The sequence below is a fragment of the Tiliqua scincoides genome, chromosome 2 (genome assembly GCF_035046505.1).
Source record: "Tiliqua scincoides isolate rTilSci1 chromosome 2, rTilSci1.hap2, whole genome shotgun sequence".
NCBI classification, from domain to species: domain Eukaryota; kingdom Metazoa; phylum Chordata; class Lepidosauria; order Squamata; family Scincidae; genus Tiliqua; species Tiliqua scincoides.
In genome coordinates, this window is record NC_089822.1 from 44735590 (window position 1) to 44751078 (window position 15489).

Genomic DNA, 15489 nt, shown 5'->3' on the forward strand with positions numbered 1-15489 from the left:
TAAGGAACATCAACATCACTTAAAAATTTCAAGGTAAATTCAGTTGTTAAAAGCAAGCAATTGAATTTACCTTTCTTCAGAAGCTCCCTGCATTCGCTGGATGGATCATCTTTTGCTCTTGACATCATAATCTATCCTGTAGATAATTGTTCCTTCTTTTTCATAGTCTTAATCTCATTAGAGTGCTGTCAATTTCTTATATTTTGAATGGGAGCAAACCATTTTTAATATAAAAAGAACCTCAACGGATCAGCTAAAGTCCTGTTTAGTCTAGCTTCCTCTATCTCACAGTGATCCACCAGATATTTTACTGACAGCTTGTCTGGAAAAAAAGATCTCTTGTAAAGAGTGGACACTAATTAGAACGTTGCATATACAGGTGTGCGCCACTTAAAATATTGGATACGTTCTCCAATCCTTGTTATGCAATTAGGTCATTAAGTTAACATTCTGTCCAGCCTATTGCCTTTGTTGTGTAAACAGACATTCCCTGCCAGACACTAGCTGGCTGCACAGGCTTCTGGAGATAGCCTCTTGTTTACATTAAGAGCCTCTTTGTGGTGTAAACAGACACTTTGCTGTAGGGTATGGGAGATGCAATTGCCTCATTAAGAGCATCATTTTGTGCTTTGACCACCATCATATATGTGATCTGTCATTAAGTGAACGGTTGTTAAGCGGTGCATGCCTGTAGTATAACATGTGAAATTGTGTAGGAAATAGCTTCTTTCCATTTTATTATCAGTAGAAAATTTACTAGTTGCATACTGAAAATGACATGTTATAATGTTTAACATAGGAAACATAGCTTCTGTGGTCAGAATTATCACAAGATACAAGAGTCTTCCTATGGGTTTTGAGACCACATTCCTCAAGTTTCCTCAACATGTCCACAGCTTGGACCCCTGTGCTCAAAAACACCAGAATTTTAAGGTTCAGTTTTAAGGCAGAACAGTAGGTGCCTTTAAGAAGAATGGGACTGGACAACAAGTGCGTAGAACAGGTGATTGATGAGTTGATGCGAGGTATGGAGAAAACAATCAGGGAAACAATTAGCTGGGACTTCCTGGACTAGGGAAGTCTCTGGTTATAAATCCTTTCACCTCTACAGTCAGATGGGAGTGAGCTTTTGTAGAAGCCAGTTTTTAATTTAAATTACCCAGGCTTAGGGTTTGAGCAAACTTGGACTGCAAAAATTTATGTTTTAGTCCTCACTCTCTTTATTTTAGTGGAGCTTATGTAGCTTGCTCCTGGTAGTTTCAGCAGTCTTGGTGGTTTTTTAGTCCTTTGACAATGTCCTTCGTAGATAAGGGCAAAATGTTAAGAATAACTAAACTTGAGGAATGTAGTTTCAAGACCTTTAGGAAGACTCTTGTGTCTTGTCATAATGTTATTTGGCACTAGCGTTTCTGTGTATTGGATGATTCATCAGTGATAACTATTCTGTAATTTTATATGTGTGTTAAGTGCTAGGTTTATGTGTTCAGGCCTTAAAAGTTCAAAATGTTGGCAAAGATGCCATTTTAGATGCTTTTTAGAACTTCTGCTGTTTGAGCATATGTTAGCAGGTATCTTGACTTCTCTTCTAAATGTACTTCTTGCTGAGTTTTTTTTCAGTGTAAGTAGACATGCCCTTTTGGAAGTATTTGCTCGTTGCTATGGCAAGCTTATTGAAATAAGTGGAAAAGTAATGCACATTCTTCTGGAATTTTTGCTTTTTGCAGATATAATTTGTGTAATTTCATTGATGGCTTTTTTGTTTTTAATATGGACATCTGGAAACATGGTATCTCATGGGAGATCATGCTGCCTTGTTAATAATTATTGTGCTCTTTGTTAAATGGAGCATTTCCTGAATATTTCCTGCTGGGAAAATGGAGTAATTTTAGCATAAAACATAGCAGGATACTGGGACTATCTGAGCAGTCTACTGCATTATCTGTAACCATTTAAATGCTTTTTGTGCACTCTGGAACTCTCGAGAGGAATGAAGACTGCAGATTTACAATGTACCAGTGGATGGGAGGCAAGATTACAAAAGCAAATGTTTGTTTCTTCTTCACAAGAGAAGTAGTATTGTATTTCAGTATTGTATATGTGCTTTGAAATAAGTGACTAGAAATTGGAAGTGTATTTGTAACTATTATGTAAGGGCATGTAGTGCACTATTATGGAAAAGGGCATGCAGCAAGAAATGAACTATTTAAAACAATTTAGAGACAACTTCTTATTACTGTTACACAGTTATGAAAAATAGTGTTAAAATGTTTACAGCATTGGTACAGTGTGTTGAAAATGATAGGAAGGAAACATTAGGATTGTTCTAAAAGTGAAAAAAATGTACAGTACTTTGTAAATCGGAATGGTAGATTGGAGTTGAAGTACCACTTTATATACCCAGTATAATATAAAATACTATATTTTAGTGGTGCGAGGAATTGCTCATTTCAATGCAAACTATTCAATATCATTGGAGATTAGCTGTTAACTTTGGTTGACTTATATCCATTGTTTGTCAGTAAAGTCAATCAGAGGTTCACATAAAGCTTGTTAAGGGTGGTGCCAGTGTGTTTTACTTTATAGAAAATGAAACTTGCATAGTGTGTGTGTTTTTTTTTTTAATTCAAAAATGCATTTTAGAAGAGTGTTAAGAACCACAAACAGATCTTAAAGCCATTAAGATGCCTAAAGGCTTGGTCCAGAAGCACAGTATAACGCACACTATGGATTCTTAACATTTGTTCCCTGCAGGGATGTGACCATTACTATAATTGGAATTGAGTAGGTTGTGTCATAGGATTGTTGCGTGAAGGAGACTCGCATTCTGTTTAATGAACATTGTTGGTGTCAGAGTATGGTACAAGTTCTTATAATTCCAAAAATGGTTTATTGTCATGAGCTGGTAGTAATGAGGAGTTGGACCCATATGTTACTTCCCCAAAGAGAATTTCCTGGTTTTAAAGTAAAAGTGGGTTCCCTTCAAAAGTCAATTGTATGGATCACCTTTTGGAATCATTCCAACATAATCACAGTTGAATTTGCAAATCGATTAAGCATACTCAAAACTGCTGCATATTTCAGTGGGTTTAAGTCTGAGGACAACTAGTTTCTTGTTTTTATGCTTCTTTATTTATTCTACATTGAACAAAATACTGAAAGTGTCTCAAAATGTGTGGGTTTTTAATGCAGGGTGGGAAAGGAAGTACCAGTAAAGTTTATACTTCCTGTTGCCTCACTTCCAAAACATGTAACATTCAAAAAGAAATCTATGCGTGGAGAATTCTACACTGGATGTACAACTTTCCTCTTTAATCATTACTATTATCCAAAGTCACTGCAAGTCCATTGACTTGCAGCCGCCCAACTAACCACTAACTTTTCATATTATTTCATCTGCCACTCAACTGAGATGGCTAGTGGACAACTTGGTTTAAAAAGGCATTAACCACATTAACACTTGCATGAAAAAACTACAGACTACAAGTGGCTGTCAGCAGTAGGAAGTAAATTCTCAACCCCTAAAAAATGTGATGGTGACTCTTAATAGGCAAAAAAAATCTACCTGTTTTGCTTGGGTTGTGTCTATGTCTCCTTTAATTTGCAGCCTCCCTGTAGAGCATCTGTTGTGACCTGAAAGCAAAGCTGCCATATCAAGATGTGCACATAATGAATCTAAGCAACCATATAATCTTGTTGTTGATCCCTTATCCTTTCTTGTTCATTCTTTTTATTCTGTACATCCTTGGTTACATTAAAATAGACTGAAAGCTCCTTTGGACAGTATTTGCCTCTTACTGGTTCAATGGAGTACCCAGCATACCTCAGGCAATTCATAAATAATAAACAAAAGTCTCTTAATGAAACTTGATCTTGCTGAGATAATTTTTTTAACCTCATCTACACTTTGTGTTCGTGTTAATATGCCTGTGAATGTGTTACATATTTCGGGTGCTATTTTAATCAATTCACATTTCCCATAATCACATTGTCATTCCTGATATTATAGGACAAAGTTGTAGTTCCTGTGTGCAGAAGATAATAATCAAATGTTTAATATAAAATCATAATGCTATGCAAAATAGTCTGATAGGCACAATTGTTTCGAGTTTCTATACCCAGGACTCTTAAGTTTGCTAACATTTTATTTATTTATTTCAAAAATTTCTATACTGTCTTTCCTATGCTCTTGGTGATGTACAACATAAGAATAGAAATAATACAATAGATAAAATCATACAAATAAAACAAATGATACAGGAGCCTATTAAAAATATAAAAGCAATGACATAAAAGCAACATTCAGAGTACCATGTAATTCTGTAGTAGAAATAAGGAAGAACATACAAAGCAACATTTTTAAAGCAACTCTGAGGAGCTGAAAAGAATATGAAACAACTGGGAATGAAGAGGGAAATGTTTATTTAGAAACTAGACTGGGGTCTCTAGTGCAATTCTCTGTAAGGATTTGCTTAAAGATTTGTCCAAACTTGCTCAAAGGTATTAAAATCTATCAAACGCTTCACATGCCATATCTGTTTTAGCTCCTAGGTCAGAAAAAACTGTGTGAACAATGTTTTTTTTAACCCAAATATTATATTTTCTAAATCTAGTTCAACTCTTTTTTTTTTTTTCTTGATAAAGAAAATATAGCCTAGCATTTGAAGCTCTGTATTTGAATACAGTTGCTCTTTTGAAGTTGGGAGTTAGACAACTAGGTAATAGCTAAACACTTAAGCTCTCTAAATCCTGTCACTAGAAGGCATTGGGGAGTTCAACAAACTGCTTTTGATAGGATTGCCTCTAGCAGTCAAGTTAATGTTATGAAGAATCTATACCACACTTGTGAAAATTATTGTGTTGTGTTCAGGATAGAGAGGGGACCGGGTCAACAAACTCAGTAATACATTTTCTGAGTTGAGATAAAGCTTGTGAAACTACTAATGTGTGAAAAGCCTTAGCAAAGATTTGCTAAACACTAATGCTATAATGTGTTGGTCACTTGTTAACTGTTTCTATTTTTACAGGTTCTAGATGATGAGCGACATGGGTATCTGCGATGCCATTTGGAGCTTCTCTTCCTGTGGAATGGATTGTTAAAGTAGCCTGGAGCTTTGACAGTAGACTGGAGAAAAACACTAGGGTCGTGACTTCTACTTCTTTCCCTGGACGTATGCTGCATTCATATCTACAAAGGGAATAGTTTCTTGACACTTGCCTTCTACTTTCTGCCGCTTCTAATGAAGACAGCACAGTATCGTCCCACCTTTCTGATTTAGAGCACATCACCTTCCAAGACAGATGGTCTGTCAAAAGCTGTAGGATTCCTGCAGAGAACATCATAATGAAGTCGTGAATTGATAGTACTACTGCTGCTGCTGAATTGTCAGGATCACAGCTGATAGAGCTGCACTGCCCTTTCCCTGCTTCTTTAATCGGGTCAGGAACAGCAGGGTGGACATGGCTGGCCTTGTTAACAATCTGCTTATATTGTTCCTTATTTTTCAAAACAGCTGTTTGGCTTTGAGAGGCCCACTTTCTGTGTTTAAGAGGTGGGTCACATTGGAGAGATCTACATTGTTCATTGGTGCATGCTGCTTATTGTTGCAATATCGTATTATGATTGTTTTTCAGGCTTAAAAAGAAATTGTCTAGCAAAGCACAAGAATTATTTAGAGTAGAGATGCTCAGTTCTTTAAAATCTGCTGGTAATTGCTAATGGTAAATGCTAATATTCCTCACTGAAGTGCATTGTCTAATGAGCATTGGAGTATAATTTTTGCTATACTCATATTTAGAACCAAGATGTGATTGACAAGCTCCCTAATAAATTACTTTCATTTATAGAAAACTGTTCCCCTTAACCCTTGTTTTCCTGATCTGATATAGTTTTTTTTCAAGAACAACACCTCCCTTTATCATTTGTTTGATTAGCCTTTTGGAAGGTCAGGTTTCATTTTTGGTTGCCTTTCTAAGGAGAAGCCCACCGTATTTACTTACAAGACATTATAGTGTACCGCATAGTCCCCATAATTGCTACATCAAATATTTAATCATATTTAGTATGCACATCACTGCAAATGCTTTCCTCATATCTTGCCATTTTGCAACCGGCAGACATCTGTCTCTTTTTATATATGCTTATTCTTTCACTTTCGGTACCAAAACTAACAAAATGGATCATGGCTACTTTGGTACCAAAGATAGAAATAGCTGTGATTACGTGGTAGTTAATCATGCTTTGAGAAGTAAAATGCAAAAACATTTATTTTCAAAAGGTGCAAAGTGTTTCTTTTCAATGTTCAGAGAGGACATTGATGTTGGGAATTTGTTTTTGCATGTTGAAGGATTCATGAATTCCAAGGCATTCAGTTAACGCAACCCTGAAGCAGTTCTCCAAAGACTTTCTCGTTAGTTTCCAAGTAAGGAATAAGTTGGGATCAGTGTGTGCCTGGCCACACTTGGTGCCTTTTAAATCCAATTTTTTATAAGTATGAACCAGCATTTTCTTAATAAGTTGGTTGGTTGACTCAGGTTTATCAAAGACCTTCTGTTACCAATAGTTGTCGTCTCTGGTGTAATAGATATTTCTTATTCTTTTCTATGAAGGAGTACGTGTTAAACTTTTAATGCATTAAGTCACTTTCTACATGAGCTACTGCTTAGCATAAGTTTGATATTTTACCAGCATTTTAATTTCAAACCTGGTTATAACCTACGCCAATGTTACTGACAAAAATCCAGTGAATAAATTTTTTGAGATTTCTAGATAATTCTAAAATACTTGAACCTTAGTTGAGGTATATTGAACATAGCGTATTGGTCCCAAAAAGTGTAAAATGCAAGGTATGTCTTTAATATTCTTGATCTCTTCTTAATCATAGGTATAAGGACACTGCTAGGTCACATTCGAATGAATGTCTTGGCAGCAACAGACAGCTGGTTCCACTAGGCTTAACAGATTTTGCACTGGACATTCGAATGCCTGGCGTGACTCCTAAGCAGGTGAGAAAGTAACAGACTTCTGAACAGGACCAACTTGGTATCCTTGATTGTGTTAAAGAGAACAAAGTAAGAGAACCTCTATAGCAGGGGTGTCAAACATAAGGCCCAGGGGCTGGATACGGCCCGTAGAAGCTTTTTATCTGGCCCTCAGGCTCTCAGGTGCTGAGCAATGCTGAGGTGTCACTGCTGAAAAGGTTGCCCGCATGATAATTGGGCTCTCCCCTATCTTGAAATATCAAGATTTGTGTATTTTCTCTTCTGTCGTTCTGCAGCTAATGTGTTCCTACATGAGAACAGAGTGCTTATTTCTGGTTTTGTTTAATGACATCACTTCTGGCGCTCAGCAGGCATTATGAATGCTATCCAGCCCGCTGTATGAAATGAGTTTTACACCCCTGCTCTATAGAGCAATGTCTCTCACGCTTTTAGCACCAGGACCCGCTTTTTAGTATGGGGATCTTTCAGGACTAACCGGAAGTGACATCATCAAGTAGGGAAATTTTTCACAATCCTGGGCTGCAATCCTACCCACACTTACCCAGGAATAAGTGCCATTTACTATCATTGTTAAAAGAATAAACACATTAGCTTGTTAAAAGTACAGATCTGTAACATTTCCCCAAATGTAGTCACATACCATGGCAGCATCAAGTCTAATAGATTAAAAATAAAATATTGAAATGAATGTGGACCCATCTGAAATTGGATCGCGACCCACCTAGTGGGTCCCAACTCACAAATTGAGAAACACTGCTTTAAAGTAAAAGGAACTCTGGTAAGGGAACCTCTGTAGGATGGACTTGCACAATTAGTATTTCTATCTTGTGGTGGCTTAATAGTTGTCCTTACGTAGAATCTGTACTAGGTTGGCACTCTTGTTGTTTGTACTATGCAGCAAAATAAACACTTACTTTGAAAGCATGGTAGCTTTGCAGTTGAATGTCTGTTAAACCCCAATGGACAAAGTGCATCCCTTTGCTGTTTGGTAGAAAAAAAAATCAGTGCCTTGTCTAGAATGTCTTGTCAAAAATAAGGCCTGTCGTCCTGATACAGGCCATGGAAACTCTTTATCTAGCCCCTGTGATAATTGGGCTCTCCCTGTCTTTCAGCATTGCCACTCTTGCTGAGGCTCTGCGAGGGTGAAATGGAGGGAAGTCTCAGAAAAGAAGGAACATCAAGAGAGGAGAGAGAGAGATGCTGCCAAGGCACTGGGAGAGCCCAGTTATCTCATGGGCTGCCCTTTCAGCACTGCTGCTTCTGCTGAGGCATTACTTCACAGAACATCTCTCAGCAGCTGAGCTGTAAGGTGATGCCTTGGCAGAAGTGGTGCAGCTGAAAGGGTGGCCCATGTGTTAATTGGGCTCTCCCATATTTTGAAAATATAATCAAGATTTGCATAGTTTCCCTTTGGTCATTTGCAGCTAATGAGTTCCTGTGTGAGAAGAAATTTGCCCTGGAGGCCTCAGAAAGCCAATGGAGGGCTGTTGAGGCCACATGTGACTTTGTCCGGCCCTCTGAAGGCAGTGGGGAGGGGGGCAAGGAAGGTGGAGGACGGTTGAGAAAGGAGGTGATGGGGGGCAAGGAAGGCATCACTGCTCCTGTAGGTGTTAGGCCCCTGCAGGGCTTAGACTGGGACTAAGGGACTTCCCTTAGGGACTTCCCTCTACCCAAAATAGGTGTTGAGGAATATCAAAGCTAATGATTTGTTTGGTGCTAAACAAGCAGGTTTCAGTCCTTAGAACAGATCATGCAGCTTTCTTCACTACTAATGGGGCTTCCTCTATGACAGGGGTGCTCAATAGGTGGATCGCGATCTACCGGTAGATCGCGAGGCAAAATGAGTAGATCGCGGAGTGCCGACCCCCCCCCTTCAGGTGCCTCTGGGAGGAAACGCGGGAGTAAGGCCCATTGTACTCAATGGGGCTTACTCCCAGGTAAGTGTGGCTAGGATTGCAGCCTCACAGCCTAATCCTAGGCATGTCTACTCAGGAGTAAGTCCTGTAAGTGTACCTTGAGCCCCACTGAGTATGTGGGGCTCAAGGTACACCAACATACATTGTACACATAAATGTTATATGTTATGATAGCGCGAACACTGTAAAAAAAACTCTGGTAGATCTCCGGGCCTTGCTGGGTTTCAAAGTAGCTCTCGAGCCAAAAAAGTGTGAGCACCCCTGCTCTATGAGAACTGCACAGGCAACTATTTTTTTCATTTTCGTTCACTGTTCTATCACATCTCCAACCATGAATAATCTTTACTCGATACTGCCTCATTTCCCTTTTTAGTGACTCCATAATATGCACTGCACCCTGTAAGCTGTTGTGTAGCTGTAATAGAAGTTCTGCACAGCTAAAAGAATTTGCAGTGCACTTCTCTCTTTTCTTTGTTCTCTTATCTCCTTCCCTCTACACTGGCTTCCCTCTGGCATTTACATCTTCCCTTTGTTCTCTTATTGCTCTCCCTCTGTGGAGGACCAGATGTTGTGTGCAAATCACTGAAAGAATGCTTGAAACAGCCAGATCTGAGTACAGATAATAGATAATTTGATGCCTCTATTGGTAGGGTTGGGAACTAAAGGTGGGGAAGAAGAAAGCTTAGGAAATTAGACATGGTTTGGAAAGAGAGAACTTCAAAAAGTCACAGTACATGTCCAACCTATTTATAAACATGGATTTGACACAACACGAATGGCCACTGCAAATGAGAAGGAATGTGCTGATCTCTGGAAAAGGGGAAAAATGCATCCCTTTAAAATCAGTTTAAAAAACTGAACAGTCCTTTTTAACAATAGCCTCCTTAATGAGAGAGAGGGCAACTGGCTGAAAATCCATCAATCCTTCTCTCTCCAGCGGACCGATTCTTTAAAGTGCTTCCCCTGAGCACTTTAAAGAAAGGTGATCACTTTGCATTGGTGAAGGAAGGGGCCGATTGAAGCTGAGGACCGATTGTTGGATTGTCTTCTTAATGACTCTTATCTTACATCACAAAGGTCAGCAAGGCTGTTCTTAAATCACCGGAGCAAAGAAACTTTGTTTTTTAAATTGATTTGCTATAGTGTGTTTTTTTGCCATCCACATGAGTGCTTGGAATGGAACCCACTCGAATAATGAGGCTCAACCTGTATAGTAATATCTTTGTTAATACCACCCAGAAACACCCAACATCTTAAAGAAGTTTAATAAGGATAAGGTCCCTTTCCTAGTTCAATCTTTGGCATGCCTAAGTGGGTCAAGAATTTCTGCTAATGGACCTTGATTTAGAATCTAAGGGTACGGTCATATACACACTTTCCTGGGAGCAAGTTTCATTGAACACAATGGTACCTGCCACTGAGTAGACAAGCAGATGATTGCTCTGTGTATCTGTGTTTTCAATGTGTTACCATTTTATCAGAATACCTAGCATACTTGGATGATATTTTAGTCAGTATGTATCATTCATTCCCTCATTCACATAGGTGTAGATTTAAAAAAAAAAATGTAAGTAGTTAAGCCAAGTGGTCTTGAAAGATTCTGTGCCATGTATGACAGTTTTAGGTAAAGTTTAAATGTATATAAGGTAAGCACAGTGTCAAGTCACAACAGCAATCATTGCAGGTAATAAAATCCTTCTAGAGTTGCTGTATTGTATTTTCCTGAAATGTGACAGGGCTAAGAATATGACACAAAGAATTTTCTTTGTGCGCTGCATCCTGTGGTAGGGAGGCAGCCACGAAGGCCCTCTGCAGGTAAGGGAATGTTTGTTCCCTTCCCTCAGGGCCACATTGTGGCTGCACCAGCACTGGAAAGTTGAATAGGATTGGGCCCTGAATCTTTCAGTAAGTGTCTGAATTCTGTTTTCATGCCAATTACATTATTTTTCTCATTTTGCGCATTTGCTCCTAGTCATCGTGGGAATGGGCCAAAGTTTCTGCAGTGCACTGAAGTAACATAAAAACAGGCTTAATTATTTTTAGGCTTTCATGAAGATTATGTAAGTCATTAAATGATATACCACTCTTATTTTTATTTATACAAAAGAGCTTCAGTGACATGATAAGAGTAGGATGTTTGCAGCAGATGAGAGGATGACTCACTGTTTAACATAGCACTTCTAAAAACGGAAGAAAACAAGGAATCTAGTTATTGGGGAACATTTCCCGGAAATTGTTATTGGAATCAGCTGTTTCCATTCAATGTCTGCAAAAGAAACATACAGCTTCAAGCAAAAGTGAACTAAAAAATCTTCTGAAAAGAATCTTTTGCTGGAAATGTTTAAAAATACAAACGTTTGGTGTCTGCATAAATAGAAAGTGGGTGTGCTTTTTAGCAGAAATACATGTTAGATAAATGCATGGACAACCCAGTAAACCATTGAGGATTTAAATCTATGAAACTTTTTAAGGATAAATCTCTAGGCCCCTCCAAGCTTTGCCCTGGAGGCAAGCTCCCCATCTACTTCTCTTCCTCAGAATCCAGCGCCACCACTGCCACTTCTCTACTGGCCATAGAGGGAATATTGGTCTCCTACCATTCCCCCCACTGACCATTGGAAGAAGAGAAGGAGAAGGTGGCAGCAGCACTGGACACCAAGGGAGAGAGGTTAGCCCTCCACAGCCTCTTCTCGTACACTAGTGCATGAGAAGATAGAGCTGATCTGGACTCCATGGACTGGCGGAGTGGTGGATGGACACAGGATATCCTTGTCAACTCACTGCTTTCTCCAGTTTACTGTCTGGCACAAAGTTTTCAATTCTCATCATGGGTGGGCTGCCCTTTATGGGGGGGGTACTGGTTTGTATATGCACAGGATTACGTACCACTCACTACAGTCCCTGTATCTACCTTATTCCGTTGCTTGTGTGAGAAAATTTCCTTCTTTAAGCCCTATGAAGGGGGTATATGTATGTACTGACTCCATTAGTTTGGAAACTGCAATTAGTGCAGAATGCGGCAGCCCATGTGGTCACGGGAGCTAGGCGGTTTGACTCTGTCAGCCCGCTTCTCCGGGGGCTACATTGGCTGCCCATTCGTTTCCGGGCCCAATTCAAGGTGCTGGTTTTGACCTTTAAAGCCCTATACTGCTCTGGGCCAGGGTATCTTAGAGATTGCCTGCTTCCGCACAATCTGGCTCATCCTCCTAGGTCATCAGAGAAGGCCTTTTTACAAGTGCTGCTGCCTAAGGAGGTACGTGGGGCAGCAGCAAGAAACAGAGCCTTCTCAGTAGTGGCACCAACATTATGGAACTCCCTTCCGCTTGACTTGAGAATGGCTCCCTCTCTTGAGACTTTTCAGCGAGGCCTGAAGACCCTTCTGTTTAAACAAGCCTTCTGAGTTCATGGCCTTTTAAACATCTTTTCTACATCTTTTAGTATTTTTTACAGGCCTGATCTGCTGCTTTATGCTCTTTTTATCTGACTTTTTATCTGACTACTGTTTTTATGGTATCTATTAATGTGTTTTTAATGTTTTTATCTGTTGTTAAATGATGTTTTTAATTTGTTTTTAACATGCTGTAAGCCGCCCTGGGTCCCTTTAGGGAGAAGGGTGGGGTATAAAAAAAGTTTATTATTATTATTATTATTATTATTATTATTATTAGTTCCTATTTACATTTCTTATGAAGAACTATTCCCCTCTATAAGCTGTTTGACCATGTCTATGTTTTCTAGTCACTAACCCCAACTTAAAAAGGGGACCCTTTAGTATACTCTGTATGGGGTTTGCTCATGCAAGTGTCTCAAAACTTCAGCTGGTACAAAATGCAATGGTGGCCAGAGGTTTTTGTATCTTTCTTAAAATCATCAAGGTTTTTTCCCCAGGTCATTAGCCAGTTGTAGTTGGCTTTCTTTTGTTATGGTGTGTGTGTGTTTTCTTAGTTTAGGTAGAATTGGCTAACTACCTTGCTTACATTGCTTTGAGAACAGTTTTCTTTAATGGTTGATTGAAGCAAGTTCATTAGCCATGAAAAACTCTGTGTGGGGGCAAACATATTTTGCAGTATAGCGTGAAAGAATGCGATAGTCATCTGGAATAATTTTAAACATAGTCAGCAGAGCTCAATGTAGTATGAATGCAGATGGCATAATTGCGAGTATCAGTGAAAGAAGAATTCTTCAGCTGCTGGGTTAATTAGAAAAATGAACCTTTTTACATCAAGACCTATGATATTTTAAAGAATAAGGACAGCCTAAAGTAATGCATCTCGGGAAGAATGGAAAAATACACTCTGGTCAACCTTGCATCACTAATTGTTCCAAAGACCTTTGCTATTTATTCAAAGCGCAAGGCATTTGAATGAAAATGTCTTGCTTGAATGTATAATGCAAAGGCTATCTTTACCCTCGGTAATGTGCAACTCAAAGTGAGATAGGGGAAATGTGTTTCTATTATTCAGTGCCCCATGTATCACTGGGGGAGAGAGATCCTCCATACAAATTAACAATTATGAAAGGGAGTACACAAAGATGGCTTCTATAACAACACAGTGTTAGAGACTTATGAAGGAACAGGCCTGGTTGTCTGTAACCTGTATGTGATAGGATAAGTGCTGCCTACTTAACTCATTTTTGCCTAGCCCGCAGCATTTGGTCCCTGTTGTGTATATGCAACATTGGGCAGAAATGGCTTAAAACACATGTTGATCCTCATAGAAGAAAAATCATGCCTAAATTAATTTTGTTTTCAAACGTATAGTTTCTCATAGACCAGTGGTTGTCAGACTTTTTAGCATTGGGACGCACTGGAAATGATGTCATTAAAGTGGTGTCATGGCCGGAAGTGACATTATCAGTCTAGACATCAAACCTAAGCTGTGATCAGCCAAAGGTCCCATTACACAGTGTGCAGTCTTGGATCCTTCTCCAAACTTACTGCCCCTCCCCCTTCCAGCATCCCATCTTCCCACCCTTTCATGATAAAGCACATGCCTCTCTTTCCAGCAGCTCTGTACCCTGTATTCACAACTCTATATTTTTAGTGGTGGCAGAGCTAGACTCAACTTGTGGGTCCCAATACACAGTTTGAGAAACACCAGGGGTGTCCAAAGTTTTTGGCAGGAGGGCCACATCAGCTCTCTGACACTATGTCAGGGGCTGGGGGAAAAAAATTAATTTACATTTAAAATTTGAATAAATTTACATAAATGAATATATTAAAGATGAACTTATATGAATGAATGAAGGTCTTGCAATAGCTCAAGGCCTATAAAAGGCCTTGCACAAAGCAAGGCTGGCCTTTTCTTTGCTGCCACTACTGCATCACAGACATGAAAAAGCAAGCAATGGAGGGAAGCCCTCATCCCATAGCTCACGCGAGAGGTCAAACAGTCGCCCTCACACTGAGACCAGTTGCGTCGGGTCAGTACGGGCTCCAACAAATTTCCGGAGGGCCAGAGGCTCATTGAAGACTGGGCGTTCCCTGAGGGCTGCATTGAGAGGCCTCGAGGGCTGCAAGTGGCCCTAGGGCTGGGGTTTGGGCACCCCTGGTATAGACCATAGGTGAATGGTATAATCTTTTTTTACTTTGGTCAGGCTTGAGTCTGGAATGCTGCTACCTAAATTTTTGACATCGGTTTTGACCCTTTTTGTATATTTTGTAAGAATACTGTGTGTGTTTGTGTGTGCGTGCGTGTGTGTGTGTGAGAGAGAGAGAGAGAGCGAGATGGATTATTTCATCATCAGGTGTTTTAGATTGGCTAGCCCATATGGATTACCTAGCATTTTCTTTGGTAGCTCTATCTAAACATGTGTGAGCACTATAAAAACTGGCACATCTGAACTTGCTAAGATTTAATCTTCTTCTCCCCCAAAAGCCCGACCACAATTGAATGAACAGTATTTTTATGCTGAATATATGGGAAGGAAAGCAGAGACATAGTAACTTAAACAAGAGCTTGTGATTCTTTTTAATGTTGGAAAGTATGTGCTTAGGCACTCTTTCAGGAACAACCGGTTCCTGAACTGTGCTAGCACAGTGGGGCCGCATGGCCTACTCTGCATCCAGTGCAGCTCAGGAGGCAGCTGGAGGTCGCTGCAGGGTAAGAGGATTTATACATTTCCTTTTTCCTCCAGTTAGGCCCCAGTTGTCCCTATAGGGTAAGGGTGCTCAAAGTTTTTGGCAGGAGGGCCACAACATCTCTCTGACACTGTGTTGGGGGCTGGAAAAAAATTAATTTACATTTCAAATTTGAATAAATTTACATAAATGAATATATTAGAGACGGAAAATGAATGAATGAATTCAATCCAGCTTATGATCCCATCCACCCTAAGAAGGGGGGGGGGATCTTCATGCCAGTTTATGATCCCATCCACCCTAAGAAGGGGGGGGGAATCTTCATGCCAGTTTATGATCCCATTCACCCTACGAAGGGGGGGGTCTTCATGCCAGTTTGATCCCATCCACTCTAAGAAGGGGGGGATCTTCATGCCAGTTTATGATCCCACACACACACACACACACACACACACACACACACAAATGGAGGGGGGATCTTCCACACTTTCA

General features: G+C 39.8%; 1 protein-coding gene across 6 annotated transcripts in view; it reads left to right on the forward strand.

The window, feature by feature from the left end:
* Nucleotides 1-15489, forward strand: part of PAM (peptidylglycine alpha-amidating monooxygenase) — a 171481-nt gene that overhangs the window by 60480 nt on the left and 95512 nt on the right. For all 6 annotated transcript variants that reach the window (XM_066614797.1, XM_066614801.1, XM_066614802.1 and 3 more), the window contains exons 2-3: nucleotides 5025-5549; nucleotides 6882-7002. In XM_066614797.1, coding sequence (XP_066470894.1) covers nucleotides 5458-5549; nucleotides 6882-7002 — 213 coding nt within the window. In that variant the 5' untranslated portion in view covers nucleotides 5025-5457. The remainder of the gene's footprint in view (nucleotides 1-5024; nucleotides 5550-6881; nucleotides 7003-15489) is intronic.